The 19,688-nt window shown below is 36.2% G+C and overlaps 1 protein-coding gene across 2 annotated transcripts in view; it reads left to right on the top strand.

The window, feature by feature from the left end:
* LOC118185717 (A disintegrin and metalloproteinase with thrombospondin motifs 9-like) overlaps positions 1–19,688 on the top strand; it is a 690,813-nt gene that overhangs the window by 530,187 nt on the left and 140,938 nt on the right. For both annotated transcript variants that reach the window (XM_085807434.1, XM_085807433.1), the window contains 4 exons: positions 7,606–7,819; positions 8,358–8,522; positions 8,653–8,817; positions 19,090–19,365. In XM_085807434.1, the coding sequence (XP_085663560.1) occupies positions 7,606–7,819; positions 8,358–8,522; positions 8,653–8,817; positions 19,090–19,365 (820 nt within the window). The remainder of the gene's footprint in view (positions 1–7,605; positions 7,820–8,357; positions 8,523–8,652; positions 8,818–19,089; positions 19,366–19,688) is intronic.

Here is a 19,688-nt window from a genome sequence, read left to right as displayed (position 1 = left end):
CATAAAGACACACTTACTTTATTATATTGTGAATTTCAAAGAACTTACATTTTCCAAGAATATTCCTTTTGCTTACAAACCTGTAGGCTCGTAACAATTTTTGTTGTCAGGAGTGGGATTGAATGCGGGTGACAAGAGCAATAGGAGAGCAACTAAGGTTGTTGGTGGCAACCTTTGCAGCATTCAATGAAGAGATAAAAGTGGGTCAAGAGTTCCTTAAAGAGTAGATGAAATTGAGCCAAGAAGAGATGAATGTGGGTCAATAAAACATGAAAGGGGCTGTCAAGTCAGTTAAAAAAAGATTGAATTAGGTCAAGATGAAATGAAAAGAGAAATACTGCCATAATAGAAAACAAACCTGAAACTATGGAAGGCGGAATAAACACAGCGGTAGAAGTTGGAGAAAGAGTTTCTGCTGTCAAACAACAGGTCGTAGAGTTTCTGCTATCGAACAACGAATCAGTGATAGTGTTTCTGCTACCGCTGCCAAGGAAGTTGACAGCTTGAAGACATCCATGATGGATCACTATTCTGACGCCAAACACACATGGATGGGATTCCGAAGTTAAAGCCTGCAATCCATCTGCTTCCTCTGAGAGCCGATGCAGCATATATGCTTCAAACTCTTACTGAAAATCGGAGGCTGGACATCAAACCTCTATCCCATGCAGTGGAGCTGTGCTTTGAAGATAAGTGTTTAAAAGACTATAGCAGGCTGCAGTTAATATCTGGCACACAGAAGTCCAAGGAAACACTCTAGGAGCTTGCCACTGATGTTGAAATGCTGTCTCATCTTGCCTTTATGGGGCTGCTTAGCAGAGACAAATTCGAGTCAGTTCAGCAAGCAACTCGTAGAGACTACTATATAATCAGAGCTGCTCAAGTCCAGGAGCCAGTTGATCAAGCGACTGATGGTTTAGATGTATTCAGGCCAGTCAATGCCTTGGCAGAATAAAATTGGAAAAAAAAAACTACCCTAAAATGCTGGAACAGTGGTGATGAAGCGAAAGGACTGCTGAACACCTTAGGGCACGAGAGCTAAGACCACTGTCAACAAAGAAGGGAGGGGAACTAGTAAGTGGTCATCTCTTTGGCAGAGGTTGCCGAAGTACCCATTTTTAGAACGCTTTAGAATTCGGCAGTGAATGGCGGAAATAATATATTTTTATCATGGCACATATCAATGGATTTTCTTGCAGTATGAACATCGAAACAGGAGCCAATGTTACTGTCATCCAAAAAATTTGGTTCAACAATTGGAAGCTAAACTCATGTGGATGCCACCCTGGGTTGTTCTCCAAACTGTGTATGGTGATAAAATCGACTTCGATGGAAAGTTAAATGCTAACATCACATTTCGAAGTGCCGAATATACTGACACATCATATATGGCAGATATTACAGATCCTTGCATACTCGGATTAAACTTTTTAAGGAAATGTAGTTTTTCCTTGGACTTTAATGAACCACATTCTGCCTCAGATAACAAAACCTGTTCTGAATTAAATCCGTCCACCAAATCGTAGCTCAAGACAATATCACAGCACCAGCAAGACCGGAATTTTTGCTTCCTATATCCATAGCTGAAAACAGAAATTTCAGGCAAGTCATCATGACATATTCTAAAAACTGTAACAGCCCAAAAGTAATAGAATCAGCACTTGTTGGCACTAGTAGCATCAGCACTTGTCGAGCTATCGAGGACTGTTATCCTGGTGAGCGTTATCAATGTAACTAAAAAGACAAATGTCCTTAGAAAAGGTGAAGTGGTTGCTGCATGTACTCCAGTGGCATGCTTAAATGAGCCAGTCAGAGGGTCTAACATCGGAGTTGTTGCGTAAAGTGCAAATAAACAATGAAGAAAGAAATGCTGCAGAATGTGTCATTCAAGAATTTCAAATTGTTTACACCTGCTTATCTTCTGACATAAGCTGAAATAGTTTGACACAGCCCAGAATTGATAGAGGGTATCATTCACTAATCAAGCAACATCCAAGACATGTTCCGAATGCTAAATATGAAGAAAAATTTCTAAAGGACTTGCAAGAAAGTGACATTATCGGGACTTCAAAAAAATCCCTTCTCGTCTGAAAGAAGGATGTTTCAGCTAAATTTTGAGCAGACTATCAGACTGAATGACATCACAAACACAGACAGCTACACTCTTCTTAGAACTGACGCCATTCTGGACGCAGTTTCTGGAAGCAAGTGGTTTTTGACACTTGATTTAAAGAGTGGCTATTGGAAGGTAGAGATACACCCTGACGACAGTGAAATGATGACAGGTACTATCGGGTAAGAACTTAAGCAGTTCAAGATGATGGAGTTTGGATTATATAATGCGCCAGCAACAGTCGAACACTTCGCAGAGACCGTGTGGAGAAGTCTTTCCTACAAAGTCAGTCTGATTTACTTGGGAAAACTTTTAATGAAGATTTAGAAAATATTAGGAAAGTACTTCAGAAATTGAAAAAAGCCAAACTAAAGTGACGTCCTGCCAAATATAAATTGTTCAGACAAGAAGCAATAGACATGTCATCTCAAGTGACAAGAAGTGATAGACATGCCAATGGTGTGTGTACCGGTCCAAAAAAGTGTCAGCTGTTAAAGACTGGAGACTGGCTTCTGGAAAAAAGAATGTGAAGATGCATTTAACAAATTGAAGAAAGCCTTAACATCTGCAACAATCCTGATGTATCCTTAGCTCAACAAACCATTTATTCTTGGCACTAATGCGAGTAGTGAGAGTCTCGGTGCAGTTTTTTGCTAAGAAACAAATGTTCAAATGGTATGTTGCAGCATACTGGAGCAAGTGTCTATCTAAACTAGACAGGAATAACTGTGTCGCCAGTAAAATGTTGCTGTCCATAGTTAAAGCCGTAGAAGGTGGAAAATCCCTATTCCGCACGTATCATGCATCATTGACCTGGCTTTTAAATTTCAAGAATCAGATAAAATAGCCATTGGTACAGAGAACTCCAAGAATATGCCATCACTGTCCATCAGTGGAAAGGATCACCAGACGAAAATGCTGACACCCACTGTCTAAAAAGCTGCCAATATTGCTCCATTGTTGAACCGAAATGCTAGTTTCTTAATCTGGTCGTACGTCAAATTAAAAATTTAGCATCATCTAACCCAAACCTATAGAGTGACAAAGTAAAGAAAGCCAGTTGGGAGACGGTGGCATTAAATCCACAGTTTACTTAATGGAGTCTTCATACAGGAAACCTACCTGGCAAGATATTTAGGTGTATAGTACTACGACAAAAAAACATTGGATTCTCTGGGGCTCGCTCCATACTTGAAACGGAGTCTGCACTGGAAGTTCGAATCAGATGATGGAAAGGCATTCTGATAGCAAGTGATACTTCCAAGATCATGGAGGTCATTAATTTACAAGTCAAACGACAAAAATCAGCGTTATATTTTCAAATTTCTCTTCCATTCCTCGACATTTGGTCACACATAACACATCCAACTTCAGTACTATGGTTTACTGTAAACCATCATGGGCTTGTTTTCCGTGCACTTCACGTTTGCTCTTCCAAACTATCTCTTGAGGAAGAACTAAATTATTTAAAAGCAGTAGCTATTGACAATGGCTTTTCACCAAACATTATTAATCAAAACAGTTAAAAAATTCTCATCTCAACACACCAAAAGGCACACTCTTGTTTTAGGAGATCATAAGAATTCTGTTATCATTCCCTTCTTTCACTCAATTAGCTATAAAATTTCACGTATTTTACACAAATTTAACTTTCATGTAGTTTATTCTCCCACCAATAAAATTCCGATTTCCATACTCAAGGACCCCATTCCGGATATAAATTCCTGCAGTATTTACAGGATTCCTTGCCAGTGTGGTTTAATTTACATTGGTCAAACTACGTAAGCCTTAAAATTTCGCATTAAGGAACATGAGACATATGTTAGAAAAAAGGAAACACAGAAGTCTTCTGTGGCCCAGCATTGTTGGTCCGAAAATTACACTTTCAGTTTTTCTGCAGCCAAACTTATTCAAAAAAACATCTTTCATTGGTGAATTAGATTTTCTAGAGGTGAATTAAATTTCATTTCACATTAAAAAAATTATTTCTGTTGTAGTTAACGATTCTAATTACAATCCATCTTTACCTTCAGCCTTTAAGGAAATTGTGTTTTAGTTCTTGTTTCATCAACAGATGGCGCCAGTAGCTCAGCTCCGGTTCAGTATTTCTTATCTTATCTAATCACTGTATCTTATCTGATTGATTTGCGCTTTTGCAGCTGAGGATGATGATTCTGTAAAACCATCGAAAATAGTCCTGTGAAAATTTGAAAATATAACGCTGATTTTTGTTTTTTGACTTCTAAATTAATACTTGTTTGGCGTGTTATTGTATCTTAATCCTGGATATCCTTAAAGAACTGCATAACAGTCCACAGCAGGCCAGTTCGGAATAATGAAGATTGCTTAGGGTTTGAGAGTGCTTCTACTAGAGTAATTAATGCAAGGGATGACGTGCAAAAGTAGTACCAATCCTCGGTGCCTGTACGAGTCTGAAAAACCCGAAGAAATGCAGGCAAAGGAAGCTGTAACACTACAACATAGCAACGCCTTTTGAACACATAGCCTTTGGCATCCTGCGATCTCTGACATGAAGTGAAGTGACAAATATATCTTCGTTGTCATTTATTACTTCACAAAGTGGCCTGACTCGTATCCTAACCCTGATCAAGACGCTGTCACGGTAGCAGAGGTAATGGTACAGCATTGGATTTCTGGGTTTGGAGTGTCTCTTTAGTTACATTCTGATTAAGGAAGCAATTTTATCTTGGCTCTAATTAAAGAACTTTGCAGACTACTGAGAATAGGGAAAACCCAAACGACACCTTCATGTCGACAATCAGATGGCATGGTAGAAAGGTTTAATCAAACCATCCTTAGCAATCTCTCGTTGGTGAATTCCAGAAACCAACAAGAGTGGGACCGTAAGTTACCTCTGGTCTTACTGGCCTATCGCAGTGCTGTCCACGAGACTGCCAGTTATTCCTCATACCAGATTACACAGTTTGAAGTTATGTACTGTTTATGCACAGGAGCGAGTTAACGATGAAGAAGAAGACCCTATATGACACAAGAGCCACAGGACATCGATTCAACAGAGGTAAAAGGGCGTGGTTATGGAATCTGATTTAGCGGGAAGGACTCTCTACTAAATTACATGGTCCTAAGCAGGCTGAAGGGCATCAAAAATCAGACTCGTAAATCATCAAATTCTCAGCCTAAACTCGTTTGTTCATTATGAGGGGCTAGCTCCTTACTATGGTCATACTAAATAGTCCTCATAGTGTATATAATGTAAATAGTATATTAAGATGATGGCCCTATTTGTATATAAATTTGTAAATTAATGCATGTATTTATTAATTTAATATTTGATTTTTTGTGTGTTATTTATTCAAATTATTGTTTTAGTACTGCATTGATTTTCCTTAGCTGTAAGTATTGCTTCTTGATTGTACTGCCGGGATATGCAGTCCTTGAGAAGGGAGCAACATTACAGATTTTTTATTAAATATGTAAATAACTATAGTGAAATTGTATGTAAAATTATAGTATCTCTTATGCGAACAAAGCTCCCCTGGAAAAATAAGGTTACAGAGAAAGTCTATTTAACATTGAGGTAAATATCTCTATTTGCAATATAGCACCAAGCTAGTGATGGTTTGATGACTAGTTTTGTTACCAAATTGGGTGAGAAATCGCCAAATTTGACAACATTTTGGTCTGGTCCCTGCATAACTGTAATTTGTACTCTAATTAAATAACTATAATTGATCCCTGTATGTAACTGTATCCAGCCCTTATATGTGACTCTAACCATATATGCCTTTCAGTAATTTCGTGAAATGGAAGGTACTGGATATTTCAAGGCGGCCAAGGTAAAACTATATAAGATTCGTGAGAATATCAATTTCAGAATTTCGTGCATTCTCAAAACTTCATATTTTTCACGTCTGCAGCACTCAAACAGCTTCTCATGGGGTCAGTACTTGGCAGGGTGACCTCTCACGTGACTGACTGCAATGAATTGCAACGTTTTCTTCTTCTCCTTCGACTCCAGCTCGACGGCCTAACTCCACCTACTTCATTTTCGCACAGTAAATGCTAGTTGCAGCTTCGCCTAATGTGGCACGACGGTTTTCGTCTTAATTTAAAAATAATTACCAACTCCTTAAGGCACAAGCCCATGATAAGCGGTAAACGCAGAGTTCTGCTAAAGGCTGCTCAAGCCAATCAACTGTTCTGTTCAGTTTCGCAGTTTTTAGTTCAGAGCTGAGTACTGAAAGATCTCCGTGCAAGCTTCGCTCTTCGGATGCACTTTGCCTTATGTTGCGTTTTAATGTTAATACTATTTTGAAGTGGTATCAGTGATTGTGCTATGGCCTATTGAGAAGAGTTGTGCGAGTATTTTTGTGGAAAGTACCAGAACTGTGAAGTGTGTCTTTTGAGAAAATAAATTTTATCAATCTGTCATCATTTCGGTGTGCATTCACTGCATTACGAACCCGTAATCACTCAACATTATTAAAACCCCGAGATTGTATTTAGGTGATTAGTTGTAACATTGCAGAGGCCACTGCAATGTGCTAATCGCTATCGCTCTATGGTAAAAGCGGGAAACGGTGTCAGCCATATTTCCAGATAACTTTATGAAATAGTTTTCTGTAAATCTTGTCCTCATGTATTTAGTATTTTTACAAATGGCAAAGTTTATTCTTTACAGACTCAACAATATTGATGTAATAAATCAAATAGGTTTATCATATCAGTTTTTTAAGAAACGTGTTTTTATATATTCATAAGCGTTTCAAAATATCAGCAAAGCTACTTCATTTATACATAGCAGGAAAACATCATCTTTGATATTTTTTTTTCTTTTCCTTTTTTTCCCCTGTCAACTCTTTGGAGTTTTCTGAGACTAAAGCCCTACAGTATTCAGCTGGAATATCTAATTCCACCTACTCACTAGCTGCATTTCCATGGCAGACTGTGTTGGTGAAATTATTCACCTTGATATTTTAAATCATTGGTTCATAGCTTTAAATGCATTTCCTTAAAATCTGCAAAGAGCTTAAAATTTGTTCTCATAAAATTACACATGTAGTAGTTACAAAAGGGATTTGAGCATAATTGCTAGACTCAAAAATATTTTATGCTATATTTTTAGGGGCTGTGGGCTTTCAGAACAGAAGCAGAGCATTCTACCTTTCTCACAAGCATTTATTAATGTGAAGTTTCATCTACATCACTGATATTTTAAAATCTATTTTTGCATGTATGCTAAAAGGAAACTGTGTATTTCATACTGTATTATCTTATAGCATTAGAGAATGTGCTGTTTTTAATTTCTCAATATTTATTAAAATAAGATATTTCTTAAAACTCATTAAAATAAAAACTTAAGTGTTCTCATAAAAAACATCCCCATTAGCATAATTTTTTTTAGTTAATACTATTTATATAGCCCTTTATTACATATAAATAGAAAAAATAAAATTTCTATTTTAATTTTTTACGATTTTATTGTAAGCCATAGTTTGTTTTTGAATTAGATGGCAAGATGTAAGCAAAGCAGAGTGTTCAGTTCAGTGTGGGAGAGGAAAACGAAACAAGATGATTAAGTGCATGAAAGAAGATTTAACTTCTCAGATTGCACATGTTGTGCCAGAAGAACACTGTCAACATTTAGGTCCAAAGCCTAGCTCTGAAGAAAACTGCTGGGGCTCATGTTTGAATTCATCATGGATTTATTCAGATTGGTCAGAGGTATTTTTTACATGCATCTGTGTACTTCTTGATTGACTGTTTAATCATCAGTAATTTAATGTTTAATCCAATGAGTTACATTAATTTTAAATACAATTATTTTTTTATGCAAACTGATTCTGTTGTTATTTTATTTTCCTAAATACTTAGATATAACTGGACTGATCTTGGTCTATCATACAAGATTTTGGTTCATTTTCTAATATATTTCTTATTATTATTGATACAAATATGTGGAAAATGTTCACAAATCATGTGTGTAAATATATCTGCACAGGAGTTTATATTTGTGCATATGTATATTCAAGATGGTTTACAAACTGACAAATATTATCTCTTATAGCAAAAATAGTATATTGTGTGCTACTACTGATAAGATATCAGTTTTAATGGTTTTTCATAAATAAAATGATTATTTAGAATATTTGACTAAAGTTGTTTAACTTCATGATAAATGTATGAATTAGCAGCTGTTTAAATAGGTGTTCCATATTTCCTTATATCTCACTGCTTTGAAATTTTTGCTAAATATTTGTAGTGCTCAGTAACTTGTGGAAAAGGAGTACAGCATCGTTCCTCTGAATGCCAAAACAGTGAAAATATAAAACAACCTGACAGTCACTGTGATCCTTCCACTAAAATTACTTCAAGGGAATGTGACCAGGGTCAGTGCCCTTACTGGAGTGTTGGTAACTGGACAGAGGTGAGGAAAATGTAATACAAATAACTTTTTTTTTAAATGCGCATGTGAGTAATTTAATTCTTAGTTACAGAATGTGAATTTCTAATCCATGTAAAATTTACATTAAATTTTTATTTATTTATAATTTTAGTGCTCAGTGACATGTGGTTCTGGAATAAAAAGTAGGCCTTTGTGGTGTCAACATGAGAAAAAGTATGTTGACAGTCGCTATTGTAAAAATGAAGATATTCCAAATACTACAGAAAGATGCGGTGGTGGTGAATGTTATTCTTGGAACACTGAAGAATGGGAATCAGTAAGATATTTTGTTTTTATCTTAGTAATAGTGTGATTAAAATAAAAAGATTCATATAGTTCTAATTTATAACTATATTTACATATTAGAAAGAAATTTATTGAGGAATCTGTCCTCTTCACAGAACTGATAAAGTAGTAGTCTTCTCATTGTAAGTGATGACTCTGAATTAGGATTCAATTGTGACACTCTAAATCATTTTTTAATTTTTAAAAATAGGTGTTGTGTTTGGTAGAATCGGGGATGACTTTTTTTTTTTTTTTTCTTTTTTTTAAACTTTACAGAGTTTATATCATTGGTGGGTAAAATTAAAGTAATAATGCAAAAAATGTGTGATATCTCGAGAACTACAAGATGAATTTGAATGTAATTTGGTAGGCTGATATTTCAGTTTACAACAGATACATACATTACTGCAAATAAGGACAAAAGATAGCATTTCTGTTATATGCTAAGGTTACCAAAGCATGATGATTCTGTTATAGGCAAACATATCCCAATCTCTAAGAAAAGAAGACTTGCAGAAAGCATGTCTACAGGGGAACAACTATCACAAAGAACCCTCATACCATTGATGAAACTGTTGAAAATGTTCATAGCAAGAAATCTCATTTTCTCGCAAGAGCAGGTTTTTAACTCATTGAGGGTTTTTAAAGGGGAATGCAGAAGAAATAGTGCCGAGAAACTGATAACTTTGTCAGATGATCTAATCAAGGTTGCACAAGAGTTACAGCATTCCCCCTAATCAAAGAGGTGGAAGTAAATACACTATGCCATATGCAGTAGTGAGCAAACAACTTCTGTTCAGCACATCAATTCTTACAAAGCCATGATTTCAAGGCAATGATTAAGCTTTTTGCAGCAAAGGTTAAAACTTCAGTATTTGAAAGAGAGAACAAATGATGAGGCTTTGCAAGAAGAAGAATTAATGATGAATCCTGATGAACCAACTCGGGCATATCAGATGGCCGACAATGAAATTCATGGCTCTGTTCTGAACTCGACAGAGCAAGAAAACGATTCTGACAATGACACACAGTGCCGGATTTATGTATAAAGCTGCATAAGTTATAGCTTAGGGTCTCCACTTTCTTGAGGCCACCCCCAAAAATTGTACCATATACTATATCAAAAAAATTGATTTGTTATTCCTCACAAAGGGCCCTATATCCCAAATAGTTAGGATCTCGTCAAATCTAAACACGGGTCTGCTGACACAGATAGTGAATTTATAGGAGTGAGAAAATATCTTTTAATGAAGCTTTAAAACATGGTAAAAAATAAAAATAATAACTGAATGTTTTAGAACAACAGATCTGTATCACAAAGCAAGAGATTATGACTAAAAAATTTTCCAAAAAAAAAAAAAAATTCTGGAACACCCTAAAGTTTTAAAACAAACTTCTATCAGAAAAATCTTTGAAATGTAAAAAAAAAAAAAGAAAAAGAAAAAGAAAAGAAAAAAAAAAGAAAGAAAATGAAGTATGTTATTCTTTAACCCATTCTCAATGGGCATCTCTGTTACCGAAGCGTTGTCTTGGAACGGCGCATTAACCGGATGCGTCGTCTTGTGGGGACGGGCAATTCATGCTGCTAAAATTGCCCGTCCCCACTTTGGAAAAAAAAAATTCTATAAATTAAATTTATCATCCAATTGTTCCAATTTTGGTACATTATGAGAAGAATATTCAGGTAGTTGTCAGAATTAATTTTAAAGCTTTATTATTATATTTTCCTTAAAAATTTTATAAAATACTCATTCTAGAATAATATAATTTTCCCCTTATCCCACAAATAAATATATATATGGAAAAATATCCAAACAATTGCAGATTTTATTCAACGTAACACGCAATTAAAATTTAAAAATATTAAAACTGTCTTTCATAAAAATTCAACGAGCAAACAACAAAAAGTAAGCAATAAATATTACAAAATGAGACAGTGTATGATATTCTTTTAAACATGGGTGTACGCAAAGTCCAATGTTGCATATGTCACAGGAATATAATATCTGCTGCTATTTTACTCAGCAAATTTGTCTCGTTTAGCATTTATACATGTTCTATGGTCAGATAGTGCTTTCGTTTTGCCATTTAAAAAGAAAAAAAAAAAAAAAAAAAAAAAAAAAAAAAACCACCTTTTGCTAAGCGATACAAAATATTCGTATCAATGCCAAAAACTCAAAGAATAATAAAAAAGTCTCTAATGATAGGACATCTACCCCACTATAACATAATAAAAAAATAAAATAAAAATAAAAATAAGAAAAATTAATAATTAAAAGTATTCCAGAGCATTGAGAACATGTTCATTTATTTATATAAAATGACACAGTAAGAGCCATTATATTACTCAATACTAGCAAATTAGCATTTGTGTATATTCTACGTTTAGATACTGCTTTTTTTCTGCCATTAAAAAAGTCTGTTTCATTGACAATAAAAAATATTCATCTCAAAGCCAGAAAAATCTAAGAGTAATTAAAAAAAACTCTAATGATAGAACATCTATCCCACTTTATCGTAAAAATAAAAATAAAACGTACCTCAATGCAGTGAAAACACGTACATTTGTTTATATCAAATGACGCAGTTAAAGAGACATTACATTGCTCAACACCCATCCACGAATCTCACTTTCATTCCGAAACAAAATACCAAAAATAAAAACATTGCATAGGAATGAAGGTAAACATGTAAGGATCTTAAGTTTTACTAACGTTTATTTTATTTTAAATCTTTACTATCACTTCTTATTTTCTACTTCCGGCCAGAATTATAAGCGTGAAGGAGTTTATGCAAAGTTGTCTGGCGAACGCCAAGTATTTAAGTGTGGCCTTTTTGCCAAGCAGAGAGGAGAGGAAGCCGTGAGTTCGAAGCAGGCCGCTTACCTTAGAAGTTACGCAGTTGCTACTTTGCCTTCCAGGCCAGAGGTTTTAATCCTCTTGATAAATTAAACGTATTGTAGTGTTCACAGTCTCTGTGCTACATACGCTTTCTGTTATTATAAGGCCAATCTTATTCTAAAGTTAAATTAGAGTTTAGTTTTATTTTGATATCTTTTAAGTTAGACCCCGAGTGGAGGGTCATTGTATTCCGAAGTACGGAAGTCATTGTATATAAAGAAAAAAAATAAAGGGTTTTGTATACCCTTCGTCTGTATCCTGTCTACTTACTACAATTAGTGAACATAGCTTTAGTAAGCTCTCTGTTCTAGTCAGGTCATTGTATGTTTCCGAAGAAGGTTAGAAGAAACATTGAACCTGATAGTGGCGCCCGACGAAGAATAACCATGGCCGAGTTTCAAGAAGAACCTGTGCTGCCTGCAGAAACAGCTCAGAATCCAGAAATGCCAGCTGCCGCCCTGGAAGGATTTGGGTATATTGTCCAGACCATGCGCGCTTCGATGAAACCAGAAGCAACGTTTAATGGAAACTCACAGGTAACCAGTTTTTTGGAAAAATTGGATGACCACTTCATGCTCTACCCCGTGCACGAGTTTCAAAAAGTTACCTTAGCTACCAGTGCTTTGAGGGGCCAAGCGCTTAACTGGTTCAAATGTATCGGCAGAAGTCTCTTGGGTCAAGCAGGAAGTCCCACCTATACCTACGAAAATTTCAAGACTGCCCTACTAAAAGCCTTCCCTGTTGTAAGGGATCGTGCGAAATTAGAAACAGAACTTTTCAGTATATATCAACAAAGAATGGAAAACCTCTCCAGGTTTATTTTAAGAAAAATTCACGTTTTCAAGCTCTTGTATGGAAACCGTCCGGATCCTGAAATAATTCAAGTGATTTTGCCGAGGTTACTACCCCAAGTGCAAGACTTTATTGAATTGAGAAATCCGACTACACTGGAAAAATTATTTGAGCTAGCAATCCAGTTTGAAAGTAGAAGAACGGCGGACGTCGAAAGAAGACGCCAATATCAACAGCGAAACCAATTTGGTACGCCAAGACTACAGCAAACTCAAGCACATGGCTACGGAGAAGAAGCGAATCAGTGGGCAAGGAAACCCGAGCATTCAAAAACAGCCAGCGAACGTCGACAGTTCAATAGCAACCCAGAAAAAAAGTCTCAAGGCCAGTGGAGAAAGAAGGAAAGCACCGAAAGAAAAAATAATTTAAACTAAAACGGATTTCTGCTGACGAGAGGGTGCGGAAATCCGAAGGCCACGAAAACCCCTCTTCCTACAAGTTAAATACAGTAATGGTGAAAAATTTAACTCTTCCGAAGATTGAAGTCTTGGTAAATAATATCCCGGCCACCGCACTCCTGGATACCGGTGCGCAGTGTTCCTGTGTGGCAGAAGTCTTTTTTAGAAAGTATTTTCGCAAATACCGCATATATAATGCGGATAATACAACAGTATTAGCGGCGCAAGGAGAACAATGTAAGTGCGTAGGTAAAGTACCTTTGTACATCCGTATCAAGGACGAACAAGTAAAGGTGATGTTTTTTATAGTAAAGAATTTGCAAGCACACTTAATACTAGGAATAGACTTTCTTTCAGACGCACAAGCTACACTGGATTTTAATGAAGCGTCTCTTAAGCTGACGATGAAACCAGTGCGTGTAGAAAAGGTTGAACCGCCAAGGTTAAATCTCGACCACCTGCCTAACGACGAGCAAGATAGAATCCGACAAGTGGTAAGTGAATTTGCTTCCTTATTTAGTGATATTCCAGGATTTACCCAGGTTACTAACCATAGTATTGACACCGGAGATGCATTGCCGGTTCGTCAAAAACCATACCGGTACGATAAGAATAAGGAAAAAATTATAGAATGGCATATTACCGATATGCTACGTAAAAAGATCGTAACGCCTATCTCAAGTAGTTATGCTAGTCCGGTGGTTTTATGTAAGAAAAATAATGATTATCCTTTGGAGCATCCAAAAAGGTGGAGATTCGCTATTGATTACCGTAAATTAAATTCCATAACGAAATATCCGGTATATCCGTTACCGATTATAGAAGAAATTTTAAGGAACATAAAATCAACCAAATTTATGACAACTTTAGACTTAACGAATGGTTATTTTCAAATAGGGATCAGGCCTGAGGACGTGCCTAAGACTGCTTTTATAACCAAGTCTGGCACTTATGCATTTTTGCGTATGCCATTTGGCCTTTCAGGCGCCCCAGCAACATTTCAGCGATGCATGGACATTGTGTTAAGACCTGTTCTCGGAAAGTCCACATTTATCTATTTAGACGATATCATTATTACTAGTGATAATCTAGACCAACATGTACAGGATTTAAGACAGGTGTTTTCTTTATTAAATGAGGCCGGTCTAAAAGTTAATGTCGAAAAATGCAAATGTGCAGCCCCTGAATTAAAATATTTAGGTTACAAAATATCGCAAAAAGGGATCGAGACAGATGAATCAAAAATAATCGCTGTACAAAAGTATCCGACTCCAAACACGGCAAAGAAGCTCTCTTCTTTTCTAGGACTTTGTTCATATTATAGGTCCTTTATAAAAGATTTTGCGGCTATCGCTGAGCCATTGTTAAAATTAAAAAGGAAAAAGGCAAGATTCTCGTGGATGGCCGAAGCCAATAGTGCTTTCGAAAAATTAAAACAAGCATTAACGCAAGCCCCTGTGTTGAAATTTCCTGAAAAGGATGAAAATTTAGAAATTTCAGCGGATGCTTCGGATTATGCGGTAGGAGCGGTACTTTCGCAAAATCAGCAGCCAGTAGCATTTTTTAGCCGAACTTTAAATCAAACACAAAGAAACTATTCCGCGACCGAGAGAGAGGCACTTGCAGTTCTGTTAGCAGTGCAAAAGTTCCGAGTCTATTTTGGAAAGGCGCCGATAACAGTATATTCTGATCATGCGGCGGTAACTAGATTGTACTCTGGAAAAAATTTATCCCCAAGGTTAATAAGATGGGCACTCAAGCTGCAAGAATATAATCTGGTAATCAAGCATACCCCCGGAAAGGAAAATATCGTAGCAGATGCCCTGTCACGAATTAAATTAGACGAACAGGGTAATACCGTAAAAGTTGCAATGCTGACAGCGTGTACAATAAATTCCCGAGAAACTGTAATAACCGAAGAGGGTAAGGATCCTGAGTTTGGAAGTATTTATGAGTATTTGAAGGATCCTGAAAATTTTAGCCACCAAGATATTGTGGCGATAAGAAATAGGGCGGCCCATTACGAACTAATAGATGGTCTATTATTTTATACAAAAACTACGAATTCCAACAACGAATTTCGACCTGTTATCCCAGCTAGTCTTAGATTAAATATCCTGCAAGATCTCCATGACAGCCCTTTAGCTTCTCATGCTGGTATTCGAAAAACTACTCAACGCGTACGCGAGGCAGTCTACTTTCCTGAACTGCAAAAGTTAACAAGGGCGTATGTCCAGTCCTGCCCAACATGTCAAGCCGTTAATTATATTAATTTCCGCCCGGCCGGGTTTCTAAATAGTATTAAATCCGAATTTCCAAATGAAATAATCGGCATCGATTTATTGGGCCCTTTCCCAAAAAGTCAGTTAAACAAAAGTCGCTATCTCCTTGTTATAGTTGATCATTTTAGTAAATGGACCGAAATTGTTCCCTTAAAACGAGCCTCCACGAAATTAGTTACCGATTCTATTTTAAATAAATATATTTTAAAATACGGGGCGCCCCTAAAAGTTATATCGGATAATGGTCCTCAATTTGTAAGTAATATATTTGAAGACATGTGCCAAAAACTGGGCATACGTCATTTAAAAATGGTCCCATATCGGCCGCAATCAAATATAGCGGAACGGGTCAACAGAAATATAGTGAAAATTATCCGTAGTTATGTTAAAAATTTTCATAAAAGCTGGGATAACTATGTCAATGAATTTGCTTTCGCCCTTAGGACCGCAAAACATGATACAACGGGCAAAACTCCTGCTGAGTTATTTCTAGGCAGAAAGGTTATAACACCGTTAGATAAACTATTTTATGTGCAACAAAGAGCCCAAGAATTTAAAATGGGTGATATAGAAAAACTAATAAAAGAAGCAAAAAAGAATACGGAAGTAGCACAAAGAAAACAAAAATTGTATTATGACTTGAAACGACGGGGAGTAACTTATAAAGTAGGGGATGAAGTACTAAAAATTAAGCATTCACTTTCTTCAGCACCAGAAGATAAAACTGCCAAATTTTTTCCACGCTTTGAAGGACCATATGTTATAGAAAAAATAACTCACGCTGTTGTAGTGTTAAAGGCAAGAAATGGTGAAACCTGTTCCGCAAACATTGACCAGATAAAACCATTCTATGACCGTAATAAAATGCAAATCTTTTCAGATCTTTTGCAGGATCCGGTACGGCAGACACCGCAGGTACAAGTTCCAGAGGTGGGAAAACGACAAGTACAAGGGCAAGCCAATGAGAGACAGAAGCAAGTGAAAAGAAAATTGCCCCGCGGAAAAATTGAAGGTACAAAGAAAAAGAAGCCGTTCCACCGTCCAAAAAACAGAGTTCACGAACACCCCCAGAATGAAGAAGGGAGAAGGACGACGTATGTGGAAAAGACCGGGAGAAAGGACGGCAACTATAACCCGGCTGTGAAACGGAAGATTGACTCATCCGGCAGAACTCTCCGCAGCAAAAGTCGCCGAACTGCGGAAGGGCCATCAGCGGCGGAGGAAAAAGTACAAGAAAAATTTGAACGGCCAACAACGAGGTCCAAGCAGGATCACGACAGAAGTTTCCCGGTTCCACCAAGACCAGCTGCCTTCAAACGGCCAAGACCACAAGCAGAGGACAGAAGGAAGATGTTCAAGGGTGGCCGTAGTGGTGAAAAACGGAAGCTTCCAGAGGAAAGCACTGAAGGGCGAGCCCGTACAAGAAGGAGGATCAACCAAGCTAAGGTCTGCAGCACCTTTAAAGACTGGGTCCAGAAAAGGATGTCTGAATATTACAAAGATAAGTAAAATTTTATGTTACTTTACAAACTTAAGTTAATCTTTCATTCTTACTGCAAGTGGCAGATATCAAGAAGTTTTACCTCATGCGAGGTGTACCTTTATCGCCAAAAGGGCGAGAAATGAGTTGTGACCGATTTTCTTATTATGTTTTTCAATTACTCGCGCGTAAAACTAAAGTTGATGTATTATAGTGTTGTATAAAGACTTAAATATTGTAAAAAGTTATTGTATAAATTTTATTTAAAACATTCTAACAAGAAAGAAGTTTTAGTTTGAAAGACTTTTTGAAATGTAGTATTATTTCAATGTAGAAAGAATTGGCACTTGCTTTGAAAAGAATAGAAGTTAACAATGTACTACTAATGTATGTTTTCAAATGTGTAAAATTAACGGCATCTTGATATGTTCTTGTATACATGTGAACTGTTATTTTGAATGTTTAGAAATACCGTGATATGGTAAAAGTGAAAGTAATGTTAAAAAATTTGTTATTCGTGTGACTGTAAAGATTAAATCATGGTGAATATGTGTTAAAGGTTGAATGATGTAGTTAGGCTCTCTGACACTACACTTTAGAGTTAGCCACTTTCAGAATAGTACCTCAGGGTCTAGAGTTGAAATTAGGGTGTGTTAAGAGGTCTCGTATGTTGAATTTTAACACATTAGTGTTTTGATTGTAGGAGGAAGTGTTGAACACATAGACAGAAACACATTCGTGTTTGGTGTTTTTACAACACATGTCAGAGAGCACGGGGAGAGATAATTAAAATAGTCATGAATGAAATAAGAATGTTAAGAAAAGTATATTCTATATGTTATTTGCAATGTCATTCTGTAACATTTCATTAAACTAGTTTTCCTTCCAGATCTCTGGAAGGAACCAGAATTGAATAAAGCTCCTGTTTTGATGCAGTACAGATGAAAAAGAAAAAAGATTGTTGTGTATTCCGGGAGCTGCTATTGTAACAAATTTCTTTCTTTTAAAATTTTCTAGTTTCTAGCTAAGTTATGTTTGTAAAAGTTTGGCCTCGCGTTAGTTTCTAGAGCTAAAAGTTTTCAACAAGGTCGTTTTAGACCTCAGTTTCAAACTAATTAACTCTGGCGGGAAGTATGTAAGGATCTTAAGTTTTACTAACGTTTATTTTATTTTAAATCTTTACTATCACTTCTTATTTTCTACTTCCGGCCAGAATTATAAGCGTGAAGGAGTTTATGCAAAGTTGTCTGGCGAACGCCAAGTATTTAAGTGTGGCCTTTTTGCCAAGCAGAGAGGAGAGGAAGCCGTGAGTTCGAAGCAGGCCGCTTACCTTAGAAGTTACGCAGTTGCTACTTTGCCTTCCAGGCCAGAGGTTTTAATCCTCTTGATAAATTAAACATATTGTAGTGTTCACAGTCTCTGTGCTACATACGCTTTCTGTTATTATAAGGCCAATCTTATTCTAAAGTTAAATTAGAGTTTAGTTTTATTTTGATATCTTTTAAGTTAGACCCCGAGTGGAGGGTCATTGTATTCCGAAGTACGGAAGTCATTGTATATAAAGAAAAAAAATAAAGGGTTTTGTATACCCTTCGTCTGTATCCTGTCTACTTACTACAATTAGTGAACATAGCTTTAGTAAGCTCTCTGTTCTAGTCAGGTCATTGTATGTTTCCGAAGAAGGTTAGAAGAAACATTGAACCTGATAAACATACTTAACTTTTGATATATTTCACCATAACAGACATACAGCTGCATCTAGCAGCAAAAAAAATATTAATTAAATGTTCTATCTAAAAAGTAAAATGTGGTACGCCCAGCTATAGAGTGAACTAAATGGGGATTCAAATATGACACACCCGGCCGTGAGATAACGTTTGCTGCTGATGCATATGTGACATGCCCATACTGAATGGGTTAATAATGTTCCTTATTTTCAGATATATTTATTTTATATGTCCTTAATTGTCTTAATTTATTTTGATTTTTAGTATAAATGTTATGATTTATCTTTTCTGTCCAGAAATCCCCCAAATCATCAATCCTACACAACCTCCCAAAACTCTCAAATCTGGAACCAAGCATTGCAGATTTCTAGTCTTCTACTGTACTTATTCATTCATAACATTAACTTCAAAGAATAGATCTTTAAATATGTCATCCTTGTTAGTTGAAGCAACTATCCCAGTGTGTATCCTTTTGCTGCTTATCTTTTGCAATATTCAACTAACAAATTTTCAGTAGAAAATTGCTTTACATTTTGCTGCTATTTTTTAATGTAATGAAAAGCACTTAATGCATTTTATTAAATTATAATGTAATTCTCTCAGTGTATGTTTCTTCATATTACAGTGCTCTGTAAGCTGTGGTGATGGTGTATCGAAGAGACATATCTATTGCCGTTCTTCTTATGAGGAAGTTAATGACTCGCATTGCATACATTTGCTTCGTCCTGCTGCTTTCAAAAATTGTTCTACTGGTATTCCATGTGCCAGCAACATCATATCCAAAGAAAATATTTCAGAGCAGCATATTAAGGAACGGATGCGAACTCAGCGTATAGTTGGCCACCCTAATACCATTTCAGAATTTTTTCATGCTATTTGGAGGGAAGGAGATTGGACAAAGGTATGTTATTTCTTTTACATGTAAAGTTGCAACTTACTTAAAATATGGTATTACTATATGTTCAATACACACTGATTGGACTAATTATTTAAACATATATATAGACTATTGTAATTTAGACAGATTTTTTAAGACTCTAATTTTGAATTGCAGCTTTAAGTCTAATATTTCAGGATAATTTAAAGTTAGGCAGAAAAATAACTTTATTTGGCGTAGATTATCAATAAATCTCTATTTATTTTGAGGCAAGTGAGACACAAGTCTATCTTTAGGAGAGTGGAGGAAATTACAAGAATTTTCTGCTCTTGAAGAAGAGAGGTCTG

This window comes from Stegodyphus dumicola, chromosome X1, assembly GCF_044657685.1.
Source record: "Stegodyphus dumicola isolate Sdum_Otavi_A_Nest chromosome X1, ASM4465768v1".
Lineage (NCBI taxonomy): Eukaryota > Metazoa > Arthropoda > Arachnida > Araneae > Eresidae > Stegodyphus > Stegodyphus dumicola.
Note: the sequence above shows the minus strand (reverse complement) of the source record. Positions and strands in the feature narration are given on the sequence as shown.